The sequence below is a fragment of the Schistocerca serialis genome, chromosome 2 (assembly GCF_023864345.2).
Source record: "Schistocerca serialis cubense isolate TAMUIC-IGC-003099 chromosome 2, iqSchSeri2.2, whole genome shotgun sequence".
Classification (NCBI taxonomy): domain Eukaryota; kingdom Metazoa; phylum Arthropoda; class Insecta; order Orthoptera; family Acrididae; genus Schistocerca; species Schistocerca serialis.
The window spans coordinates 312,736,348-312,750,333 of record NC_064639.1 but is presented as its reverse complement, the minus strand read 5'-3'; the positions used below and the strand labels follow the sequence as shown (position 1 = coordinate 312,750,333).

General features: G+C 39.0%; 1 protein-coding gene across 3 annotated transcripts in view; it reads right to left on the bottom strand.

Annotated features, from left to right (window-relative positions):
- Nucleotides 1-13,986, bottom strand: part of LOC126457099 (BRCA2-interacting transcriptional repressor EMSY-like) — a 320,327-nt gene that overhangs the window by 123,134 nt on the left and 183,207 nt on the right. For all 3 annotated transcript variants that reach the window (XM_050093126.1, XM_050093127.1, XM_050093128.1), the window contains one exon: nt 8,895-9,041. In XM_050093126.1, the coding sequence (XP_049949083.1) occupies nt 8,895-9,041 (147 nt within the window). The remainder of the gene's footprint in view (nt 1-8,894; nt 9,042-13,986) is intronic.

Here is a 13,986-nt window from a genome sequence, read left to right as displayed (position 1 = left end):
TTTCTTAATCTGTTTCATATGCTAATTTAAAGATGACATTATTCTCCATGTGATTATGAGATGACCGACAAAAAATACTTGTTGATTGTTCAAAACATGTAACTCTGCTGGTTTGGGGGCGCTTTATGAATACTGAAGGTGTTTGATAAGGAACTGGCCTCATAACAATGAAATGTGGTCTTACCTGTAACAACTACACAGGGCAATATCCCAATATGGATCTGTGAGTTTTGTGGAGTCTTGTACACTCCTCCTACAGGAATCTCTCTCTCTTTTCTTTTAAGAGTATTGGTTTATAGGAATTTTCTATGGGAGGTCTGTATGATTTAAGCCACTAAATTTCTGGTGCCTATATGGATGAAACCAAGGAGTTTGTTCTGTAGGGTATGTAAAACAATTTTATCCTCCATCTCATAAGAGAAGAACCTGTCAGAAAGGGAGTGCAATGGTGGGGGCCACGAGTGGGGTGGGGGAGGGGGGTGGGGGGTAGGGGTGGTGAGAGTTTGTATCAGTCTTTTCTTCTCCTCCTGGAGTACCTTGACTATCTTCCATCTTTACCATATTCAATAGTCTCCATTATGGACTCCTTCAAATGAAGCTGGATTCACAGGCTTATCAGAAGTGTAGCACACATCCAGTGATTTTCAAAAGTTTTGTGAGCATGGCTGGACGAGCCTGAGTGCTGGAATAAATGTACTCAATTAGAAGAAATATGGACAAGTCAATCACATGGCTACTGGACTGCGGGTCCCTGTAATGAGTGATTCATGAGAGAAAACCATGAAATATTGTAAAAAGCTGTTTAATGATCCATATGGGTCATAAATAGTTGTTACACAAGGTCCCATATCCGTAGTAAAAAGTGATTGCCAGGCAAAAATGTTAAGAAATTTAATCAAAGTGACAGTAAGGCAAATACATGTCTATGATTACTAGTTTGTAATTCATTCTAGGGCATTCCCCAAGTAATAAACACAAATAAGTATATTTACTACAAATGAATTACAATTGCAGCAGTTATAATGCATCAAATATATATGAACTATTGATATTTTTAGGTAAAGGTTTACAACAGTTTTGAACTTTGAATATTTACTGTTTGGTTATGATGACATCATTTGCCAAAGAGGAAGGATCCATAGTGTAACATATCATTTTGGTGAAGTGATGTGTTGCACAAGCATTTTTCAAACTGACGAATGATGACTATCACTATCAATATTTTCACAAAGAATTAGATAATCTACTGTTTGGTTGTACATTTTATTTATAGTCTTGTATCATGAAATGCATGGATGCAGCATATCTGCAAGCTGGGACTGACAATAAACATCATACCACATTTGCAGTACTGCTGATTGGGCAGTTAATTCCACATTGTAGGGTCCTACCTTGGAGATATGGTGCGAGCTATAGAGGAAGACCAGCCGTGACAATGCCTATGATGTCATGCGACAGGAGAAAATGTTTTTCTAATGTATTTGTGGTGTTCTGAATGCTAAAACAACTTTATAATTAATAGTAACTGTACAGAAAAGTACAATGTACAATACATTCATTATCAAAAGCATCTTATTTATTTTGAGAATTGGATGCTGGATTTGTACTCTTAACTTCCAGCAGTAACTGGAGTACCTCGAGAAATGGACTCTGATTGGAAGAGGCCGGCGAATGTGTTGATATAGTAAAGTGAGAAAGACTGAATAAAAGGAAGTCTTAACTCTCGATCAAACTTTACTTTGCCACCTGATACTACAGTAAAGAACCAGCAGAATATTGCACAGTCAATAGATAACGTTGACCATTGGGAGGAGAAGTGGACCTGCAATATCATGGTGCACATGCATGAAATGCACTACCATGTCTGGAAACTCTGGAATGAATGCATGCATGCAACAGGCTATTTTACTGCACTGACACTGAAGGCTGCACAAGCTCACTCATGAGAATTCTTCTGAAAACCAGGCCAGACAAATGATTCTGGCACCACATAAGTAGATGACATGACACCAGGGTGGCACTGCCAATAGAGGCTGTTGACAACATGTCTGCGGAAAGCGGTTGGCAGTAACAGGCAAGACCTGCCACTGGAAATGTCACAATACAGTTGGACATTAGAATCAGGCATTTCAACAAGCTATAATTGAAAGCTGGGTGGTAAACTGTGCAACAGCTTCTGAAGTTCCTCATCAAATTCATACGCCTTAATGAGCTGAAGATATTCAATAAATTTTTTTTAATAATGTTAGCAAGGGACAGGCAGTCAGTGACCAAGTTGTCTAGACCAGAAATCTGGCTGATATGAGTGATGAAATGTGCAATAAATTCCACATGGCTGTGGCTTCCACCTTTTCTGGTGTCCCTTAAGGAAAATTAGGTGGTCCAAAAAGGTGATCTGAGGTTTGTCAAAAACGTGTTTGACTGTGTTCAACATCAAATTGACATGTTCTAGATGTTTGAAAATCACCAACATGTGTTGCCGATGCAATTCTGCTATGGCTGAAAAGATAAGGGTATTACCAGGTACACAAAGTAGAATGACAGTCCCTAAGCAGTGTGTCAGTGAACCTGTGCCATGACTGAATGGCACTACACAAACCAAATATCATAATAAAAACTTTCAAATAAGCCAAATGGATTGATTATAGCAGTCTTTGGATTGTCTTTGTTGGTCACATGAATTTGCATAAAAGCCTTTGCATCATCCAACATCCAAACACAGCTTCACCACTGAGAATACAATTGCAGTCCTTTAACAGAGTCACTGGATATCTCTCCAAAATTGTTCTTGCGTTCACCACACTGGAATCACTACATGGACATCATGTGCCACCCATTTTGGTACAAGATGGGGGGCTGAAGACCGAGGACTACAAATAGGGCGAATAACAGGTTCCTTTAATATTGAGTTAAACTTCCTCTTTGCAGTTGTGAACTAGATGTCTAGGATGGCATGAAATTGGTAGTTTGATGAAATGCACATTGTTGTGATGTACTTCCCTCGAGATGCCAGGTGATCGGGTTATGCCTGAAAACTGATTGAGCAACTTGGTGTACCTGCTTTCTAATGCATACTCTGGCTTGGTGCTATGAATCTTGGGACTACGTCAGAACCCAACAGCAACATGTCTGGTGAAGCTTTCAATGAGCTGTGCATTTTCTACACCAGCTAGCAAATGACAATATGACAGGAAGTAAGGTTCCATAACATCCACAACAGTAAAATTCCAAACGAAGGCATGACGCAACCATCCAAGTCCAGCTAGCTGTTGCCTACCGTGTCTATTGCTGAGTTGAAGAAAGCAGAATGAAGTTCCTGGTGGCAGTCATATAGGAAAATATGTGGGTAAATGGAAAAATCCAAGTTCAAATCCAATAGCAATTTATGTCCAGTCTTCTGGTTACTAATGCAGTGATGCTGAGAGACTTGAGAGACTGTCCTGCAATCGGATGCGCCTATGTCCAACTGCTGCTGCTGTTTGGATAGGTGCGAGGTGAGGTGCACTTGTGTGTCTGATCCCCCCACCTCCAGTGAAACCAACAGATTGTAGGTGACTGCTCTGCTCCACTTCAAACTGATGGGTTCATACTGCAATGAATGGATGATCTTGACCTCTAGCCTTGCTGTAACTGTGTTGAGACAGCATTTTACTCATTTGACTAGCCAGTGCGGCCACCCTGACAGGCCATTGTAATCTGCCACCGTCGCTGCTGATGACTGTTGCATGGTATCACTATAGTACTGATCAATGGTGGGATTATACATCCTGAATCCTGTCAGCCAGATCTGGGATGGCATCCAAGGGCATTTCTGTCTTTGATGCTACTGTGGCTTTAACCTGAGTCAGAAGACAGCTACTCCAGAGCATATGAAGTGATGTGTCTGGTACAGTTATCACTTTGACTTTACCATGCAAGTGCCTCAGGTATTGTGACAGCTTCCTGTCTCCAATATCTTCTTGCATTAACAGTGGACATATGCACTCCTCTTGTGATGCAGACGCTTGGTGAATCAACACTGTCTTCAGTTTACAGTGTGATTCTTGTGCAGGAGGTGCTATGATGTCTTCAACTTTGGCCGAATTGTGGTGGTCAAGCTGACTGACCACTAGAGCCAACTTGGTAGAATCTGTGGTTATTCCTGCATATTAAAAACAAGCTTCCACCTGCACAAACCAGAGTGCTGGACTGAGAAGACAGAAAACTGGACCTTCAGCACATTTTAGTAGTTTGTGGTCACTCACGACAATTTGTACTTCTACTTCTAATAACTGTAGGCTTATCACATCGGAGTCATCAATTGTAAGAGTGGCTATTGCATATAACTGTCTGAACAACTTATGTGTGTTTGTGCAGGTAATCGGCCACTATAGCATGTAAATTTATTAGCACTCATAGAACTCAAAACACCACCTTTATTTGCAAGACATATATTGATGAGAGGCAAGTCACCGAGTCTTGTAAACTGCAGTCAAGTCACTGTTCGATCTAAAAAACTTCACACACAGTGTGATGAACAATGTCGAAGCAGTTCTTCTCAGCACAGCACAAGAAGATACCTGGATGTGAGTGATGTGGTTGGTGCAGATAACTTCTCATAGTGTAAAAAAGAGTCTTCCTCAGAATTTTTGTCTTCAAAATTAATTAATGCAAGGTGAAATGTGTCTTCATTTAGGCAAAGAAGTTCTCACTGTACACCTTCATGGAGTGTCATTAAAGAAATCTCAATGCCAATTTGAGAGTGCCTCTGGTGGCTGCCCTTTGAACTAATTGACAGTTATGATATACAGTAGAAGACTGTCTTATTTGCTACATTTTCCAGCAATGAAAAATCCATGATGAAATGTAACAATATTGTGAAAAGGATAGTTACTACTCACCATATAGCGGAGATTCTGAGTTGCAGATAGGCACGACAAAAAGACTCTCACAAAATGAGCTTTCGGCCAACAAGACCCTTGTCAAAAACAGATGACAGACAGAGCTTTCTGAACAAATCATATAATTCGTGATTAATTTAGTGCAAAGTTTTTTAATGTGATCTGTTGTCATTTTGAAAGAATGGACTTACACCACTTTCAACATAAAAGGTCAGTATTGTAAAATAGTAGCATAGGGTGTTTGAACATGACTGCTGCCACCCGGCAAGGAAAAGCAGCACTGCCAGATGAACAAAAGCATGAATACACGCACTGCCCCACAGTGAGAAACACAATTCTCAGCACTGACATGAATGTGTTAAAATTAACATGGTGTTTTAAAATTGTATGTATAGCTACCAAAAATTTCAAAACGGTGTACGTATAATAAGGTATTGATCACTAATCTGCACTAACTCGAACTGAAGCACATAGTACCAACAATAAATTACAGAAGTTATTATTGCCTGTATTGAGATTATTTTCACACAATGATACCATTAATCAAGGAGAGAATAAGAACAGAAATATAAATTTTCTGGAGCTATTCCAGTGAAGTTTGCTTATGAAAACAAGTGTGTGTGTGTGTGTGTGTGTGTGTGTGTGTGTGTGTGAGAGAGAGAGAGAGAGAGAGAGAGAGAGAGAGAGAGAGAGAGAGAGAGAGAGAGAGATGGAGAAATTGATAATCTTCCTTCTCAAGATATGACCGTCTGCCAGGGTTTACCATTACCGTCTTTGTGGAATTCTTACGGTCAGTGTTCACAGTCATGTATATTTTTTAAAGGACATAATATTTACTACTGAGTTCAGAAATCATTTATTTCACAATTGCAATTTCAACCTTTGGGCCATTTCCAAGTGCTAATGCAAAAGATTTTGTTTCAGCTTACATCAGACTCTAAAATTCTCCAATATGTACCCATGTCATCGTCAGAAATAGCATTTTCATTGTAGAAAATGTACAGAGCTTTACACTTGCCTGATGTTATTGTATTTCTGCAAAGAAAAGGCTTATTTTTTATGATAACCTTCATACCTGTCACAGGATTTTAGTCTTTCACGTGCTGAAGCAAAATCTTTTGCAGTAACAGTTGAAAATGGCCCAAAAGCCAAAAATGCAATTGTGGAATAAATCATTTCTACAGTCAGTGGCGAATATGATGTCCTTTAAAATATTCTTTGTAGAAGATTTTGAAGAATGTGATTTACATTATGCTCCTCTATGACCAACTTGTTTTTATAGGTATGTTGGTGAAGTTGTTCTAATCTGGCTTTATGGAATGGATGCACTAAATCAAGCTTTGGACTTCAAGAATTACACACATATGAACCTCAGGTTTACAATAGAATAACAAATGGAAGGAAAGTTGCTAGTTTCGGACTTGTTGGTTGAACGTAAATTGAATCAATGCTTGGATCATTCTATGTACAGAAAGCTGATCCACACAGCTCTTTATCTAAAAGAGCACAGTGTCTATCATCCAGTTCACAAGCATTCTGTCTTGAGCACTTTATTATACAGAGCACCTCAATTTGAGGTCACCATCGGCTTGGATCTGAAATAAAACACCTTAAGAATGTATTCCGGAAAAATGGATACAAACCACATAAAATTAGAGCTGCATTCCCTGGTAAACATAGCCACAAACCTATCCACCCGATGGAAGACAGTAACCCACAGCATCCCTTCCATTCCGTGAAGTGAGTTCAAGCAAGATTTGGCACATATTGCATAAATATGGTATTAGACCATTATTTCAACCAATGTGAAAAATTGCAGAATTGGTGTGTCCAGTGAAAGACAGCCTGGATTTGAGTGTCCATTGTCCACAATGTAAAGCAGAATATTCACACCATAGCCAAGTTCTGCACTGAACATAAATGGCACATTAAGTACAGAAATCTTGAGGAATCAGCAATAGCAGAACAAAGTCTTAACAGGGGTGCAAGATCAACTTTGAGAAAACAAAGGTCCTCCCCACAAACTGACTGACTGGGATTCTGTAATAAAGGGAAAGGTAGAACTTTGCATATGCCATCACAATTCTACATCTACATCTATACTCCGCGAGCCACCTTACGGTGTGTGGCGGAGGGTACTTATTGTACCACTATCTGATCCCCCCTTCCCTGTTCCATTCACGAATTGTGCGTGGGAAGAACGACTGCTTGTAAGTCTCCGTATTTGCTCTAATTTACAGAGACGGAGCAAAATTCAAAACTCTTAAGGGTCCAGGTGATGCTAGGGGCAGTCTCCTTTTGCCTCTCAGTAGTGGCCTTTTGGGAAGGGTGGCATACCTTCATAGTACCTATTTCTCACATTTGTGCATGCAAATCCAGGACCCAAATAACGTCACACCACCAACAGAAGTTAGAATCTCCAGCAATGTCACCCAACTGATAACAAGCTTGAACACCACTATAAAGTATGCAGACAATCATCTCCCAATAAAAAAGATAGTGATAATCTTTGAAAGCTTGAGTTTCAACTCCGATCTGACAGAGTCTGAAGACCAAGATGATTTTATACAAGGATGTCACCACAAAATACTTTGATGATACCATTATCCATTTCATCTTCTTAAAAAAATCATCATTAGATGATTTCTTCAAAATAAAGGAAAACATGGATTGTCAATTACTAAGAAAGACAATACTCTGAAGCATGGAGCATCTCGTATGGTGAATTCTAATCATGGATAATTTTTCAAGTCTAGTATCAGAGGTAATTTCATACTGTGACATCTACCACCCATAAGCGAATGGTCGCACAGAATGCTTTAAGATGTTGGCAGATATGCTCTCGATGTACATTGATGTTGAACACAGAGATTGAGATACAATACTACCCATTATGAAATTACTTACAACACAGTAAAGCAAAGAAGTACAGGCTTCATATTGTTTTTCCTGCTCCATTGTTACGAGATAAAAATGACAACTGATATACTGTTTCTGTATCAACTGGATGATACTCAGACTGATTATGTGACGCATTTCATCACCAGGACCAAAGAAGTAAAACAAATCGCTCGTATAAGACCCTGGATGCCTGGGAGAAAGATCGAGAGCGATATAACATCAAGCTCCAGCCAGTGAGATACAGCCTGGGAGAGTTAGTTAGGGGTTTTTACACCTGCACAAAAAAGGGGGACTATAGGAAAAGTTTTTAAAGTGCTATTTTGGGCCATATCGTATCTTTTGTCACTTGTCAGATGTCACATACGAAGTTGAGACTTACGACCCTTCATCAAGAAGACAAAAATGCAGAGACAATGTCTATGTCCTCCGTATGAAACCCTACTAAGGTTCTTGAGGAGCACATTGACGATTAGGGCTTCTCGTTTAAGGAAAGAAGACCCCCTTGATGACTGTCAAATTTAGATGCAAGGGTCTACCTTCGATGATCATCGCAGTGAGGATGTGACAACAAGACAAGCACATTAGGATCTGCTGGCACAGTCATACAGGTGACTATTGACAAGCTCTAGAATTAGGATGTTTTAGTCAGCTCCAACAAGCAGAGTGCTGTTTCTCCAGGAGAGGGAACAATGCTGCGAGCTGTACTGCATACAGAGTGGCATAGTGGTTTGTGTTGCTGGCAGGCATGCTGCGGGCTGCTACTTCACTCCCAACCACACACAGTTATTTGTCATTTAGTATTTATCAGGTCTGGAAGGTTACTGTAATTTCTTATGTTTGAATATTCTAGAATATTCAGTGTTTGTACAAAGAGATGCACTATCCATCCAGAAGCTCAATTCTGTCCTGGCTGTATGATGGCCTTTGTAATAAATGTGCTTTCACTGCTAAGGGTTGTACGTCATTGGCAATGCTGTTTTTGGATTTGGACTTGATTCTGATCATGATGAGAGAGTATGAGTGAAACTGTTGTTAGGATGATAATTTGTAAGCACAGAAAAGTAGTTTTGTAATATTTCAGCAGAAAGCAAAATAGTAGTAATATAAATTCACCTGTAGATGATGTCCTTGTAACAAGTGATCCACCAGTAGCCGAAGTCATTACATAAACTGGTGACTGAACAGACGATGAAAATGCTGGCTTAGGCAGAATTTTGGTACTGTTGCTCATATTAGACATGGGCACCATCTTCACACCTGCTGTGAATATGAAATCAAACATTTAAATATGAAATTCACAAAAATACACTGGTGTCAAAAATTAAAGCAACAAATGGCAATTTTGCAAGGTTGATTTTATTTTGCCACAAGACAGTATAAAAAGGTGATAGTAAAGTAGAAACAATGTAAAACAGAACACAAACAACTGCAACATGCATAAGGGTAGATAAAAATGTGCTTCATTTTTTCCAACATAATGTATTAGCATACACATTGCGATGACTACTTAATGTGCTCAGTATGAGGTGTGACCACTTCTGGCTGCAATACAGGACTGACAACAATGGGGCATGCTGTGAAAGATGTCATCAATCTCACGTTGAGCCAGTAATGCCCATTCTTCCTGCAGAGCTGCTCAGAAGTCTTGGAAAGTGGTTGGTGGATGCTGACATGATGTAGCCCTTCTCTTTACTGCATCCCTGACATGCTTTATGGGATTCAAAATACATGCAGTATCTTCTATTATCAAGAAAACATCAACTACTACTATGAGGTTGAGCATTCTTGTCCAACAATGTGAAGTCTGGCCTACAGTATCTCACAACAACTGAACATGAGGTCTTAACATCTCATCATGGTTCCTGACAATAGTTGAACCTTTCTGATTCACCCATCCAATTTCACGAATGGGTGTTCGAATGGTCAACATAATCTCTGCTTACACCATTAGGGATACTCCTCTATATTGGTCTTTATCCACAATGTCTGGATTCCAAAATAGTGTTTCCCATTCCCTCCAGACCTGAATCCATCAAAAATCACTCTCCAGACCAAATTGGGACTCATCTGTGAAAAGAACTTTGGCCCACTGATCAATCATCCAGATGTCAGGTTGATGACTCCACTCTAGATGTTCCCTTCTGTGGAGACTCATCAGAGGTACACATACAGCAGTTCTCCAACAATAAAGGTCACTCTGCCAAAGCCTTCTGAACACCGTTTGCCTCGATACAACACATCCAGTGAATGCTGTGAGGCCAGATGCCAGTTGCTGTGCAGTATTAGGGCAGTACTGTCATGCACTTACAGCCAAATAATGGTCCTCTCTTTCTGATGTCACACATCGTCAGTCCTGTCCTGGTCTTCGGGGTACAGTTTTGGCCTCTATAAACTGTTGCCATATCCAAGAAACAACAGAACAATTCACATTAAGCCACCTGGCCAAATCAATTTGGGACTGTCCTGCTTGCATTCTTCCTACAGCCCTCCAGCAGTGTGTCTGGTAGGCGCCTTCTCTATGCCGTGCTGCACTGTTTGTGACTGTGTACAAAGCGATTGTGGATATCCAACAAATAACTATCCAGCTTGATAGGCGTCCTGGTGTCATCATTGTGTGGTTGATCGTTGACCAGAATGCCAACTTCCGTGCAGAACATGATTGTACGGACATCTGTTGACAGTTTGTATGATTATATCATGAATTAGACACAGGACAGAAAAATAGTGGTTTGCTGCTTTAATTTTAGACACCAGTGTAGTTTAAACATGAAAAAAAGTCATTTGAGTGATATTATTTCGCTGGTGACCAAATGAAAGAGAATCATAATCTTTTTAATTTAATATCACCATGTGCGAAAAACCTTTTTGTGTATTTTATATATCCTTTTATAAGGTACTGATTTTTAGGTAACCATTTCAATATAAAAGCAAGCATTCTACATTCACAGTGCCATTATAAAATTCAAATAGATTTGTCTTGAAATAAAGTTATAATGGTATGAATCGTCTTAGTGACTGCTGAAGCATGAAAAATAAAGCAGGGCACCTAGAAATACAAGGGAGTTACTGAATATTTGTCTTTATGAGCTAGTAGTTTTCTTATCACAAGAGGAGGATGGTTGGGGAAAAGACACTGAAGTGTTCTGTAGGTGTTGTGGGGAAAGAAAACACCTATCATCAGCCTCAAATAGGTCACATAATTGGATTAGTATAGCTGAGACTCAAATTGTAGAGCACTTACAGTGAGTGAAAGTTAAGGACCAAAACACAGAATGAAGTGGAAGATAATATTGGAAACAAAAATTAGATTAGAACTAAAGCAGGAAAATGAAGGAAAAACAAAATGTATGTTGGAAAAGCATAACAAAATTGTGTGCTAAACAGACAGGAAACAAACAATAAAGAGTAGGGCAGGAGAGCAGGCAAAGAGGATTAGCAGGAAAAAAGAGACAAGAAGTTTTTTAATAGAACTTTGAATGTAAAAATCAGCCCCACTTCCAGATTTCAGACATGTTTGTGGTAGAAGTGATAAGTCAAATAAGCAGATAGATGTAATCAACATCTGTAAATCAGTTTATTTATTTTTGTCTTTCTAAATCTTATCTCTGTATTGTCATTAATAGTCTGGAGTCTAAATCTTAGCTGTTACCATTTGATTCCTTTTTCTCGCTCATATCCTGTAATGTTTGTACATTTAATGAGATTTAAGAGCTTCAGTAAAAACGTTTTCAAACTGTGTTTAACTGTGGGCCTCAATTTGGTTGATTCTGTTTCAATACATGGTCAGTACATGATATTTTCTCTGTTTTACAAAAAGTATATTACAAACGTAGAAAAAATGAGTCCAGTTTTCACAAAAAAAATATTTATTACCAAGGTTACCAACCCTATTTATAAATAAAAGAAGAAAACAGGACGACGCAACTCACATCCTCTTCGTTAACACACTTTCTCCATGAATGCACAAACACTATTCAATCATATCTCTAGGACCCTTCTGGTTATTAGCTCCTCAGAAAACATCATACATTCATCTTCATGGCTTTGAGGAGACCAATATTTGTGTCCTTAATCTTTAATTCTGGTTCAGTTCTTGTTGGTTTATTATCAGAAGATTACAAACTTCCTGTCTGGAGGTTTTCTTTTAACTTCAATCAAACCTAGCAAAGTTTTTTGTCTTGTAGTTTACTAATTTCTAATTTAGCATATTTTCTCATAATTTTGCCCTCTTCCTAGTAGAACTGATAATCTCTTCAGGAGGCAATATATAAACTACTGCTAGTAGACACTGATAAAATCAAACAGGACAACTACCTATCTTTTGGTACTAATAGAGCCAGTGTCGGAGATCAGAGAGGGGTGCATAGGAAGGTTAGATAGAGAGGAGGTACTCAGACTCCAGGATAAGAAGTTCAGAGGTAGAAAAAGAAAACCATGGAGGTATCAGATGGTAAGCATTGTGCTAACTTTGTGTTTCTGGCTGAAAGAACTGAATCCACATACTATTGTCTTTGATGATGTTCAACAAAAATTGTCATGATCAGCCTCATAAACTGCAAGAAATTCCGCAGAGATGGTTCTTTGTTGCTCTTTCTGGTCTTCTGTTAGGCAGTGAGAAACCCAGGGGGTGGGGGCTTTTAGTAAGCCTATTGCTGGATAAGTGTGTCAGCACTACCAACAGAGACATCCAGTTGTGTGGCAAGGTGTTTGATTATGACCTGTTTAATCACTTTGAATAAGAGTGCCCGTATGTTTTAACAATGCAGGAGTTGCAACTGTGTGCGGTGGTCAGCATGTGGGAGATCAGACAGGTTTGCGGGACCTTGTTGTGATGATGGCAGAAACCTCACCCAATAACTCACCATGCTTTTGTTCACTGTCAGGTCTTCTTAGACATACTGCAAGTGCCTCTGAATATCAGTGATGCTCTAGTTTTCTGCCAAAAGAAACTCAATGATAGCTTTCTGCTTGGAACACACCTCTATAACAGATGCCATTTCGAAGACAACGTATAGTGCTGCTACCTACTGGAATTTCATGAAACTACAGGGGCTGAAGCAATAATATTCCATGAGGTCCCACAGCAAATTTCGCATTTTTTCAACGGAAATTGGCCAAGAGGAAAAAAATGTGTTGCTTTACATATTAAATGCCTTTGCTCAATTTCTAAAATATTAGGTGCCTGAATGCACCTCTTCAACCATACAACCCCTTCCCCACGCTCACCAATAAAAATCACAAGTTTTGATTATTGAAACTTATGACGAAATTTACAATGAGATACAATTTTTCATAAAACACTATGAAATTCAGGTTTTCAAAACTATATTTCTTATAATGAAAACAATAAAATCACATGACTTAATCTCCTGTCTGTCCCTGTAGCATTGTCACTTTGCTCCCAGTTCTGCTCGATACATATTGGCGCAAGAGATAATCTTCATGATGACGACATCATGTTTTCAATTGCCGCCAGCCACAGTGTTTTAACAGCTGCTTGGTGAACTCATGTCTAAATTAGTTAACAAAGCATTTAGTGATGAATGATGAAGAAGAAATTCCTGACTTATCAGAGTCAAGTACAATTCCTACTTCCTGAAGAGTTAGGAAAAGCAACACACACACACACACACACACACACACACACACACACAAGTACCTCGCCTCATGCTCCTGCCCACTGTATCATGGTCACCCACCGTCAAGTTCACTAGTGTGGGCGCAGTGGCAAATTACAGTTACAGTACGGTTTAATATTCTCTGGCGCACATTCATTCCAATGAGTTCTGACTGAAATTAAGCCCTATATAATCAATAAATCGCGGGATTTAATACTCACCTGCTACATGGGCCTCCACTGCAACAAGAAGCTTAAACGTGTACCACCTGTCCTGCAGTGATTATGATTATACAATGAAAATAACTTAACCACAATTAATGTTATTAATATTGTATTGTAAGTAGTCTCCTTCTGACCACTATCGAGTCAAGTTCTTTTTATTATATGAGTTACAATTTTTAATACATGGCATAATACTGTAATCTCTGGTGGTTAATACACCCTGGTGAAGTTATTGTGAAGATAATTAATAATCACTGAGTTATCCATTTTACTTTATGAGTGCATGTAAAAGTTATTTTCAAATTGACTTCTCGTGAAAATTTTGATACTACATAAACTGAATGAAATTTTAAATTGTGAGAA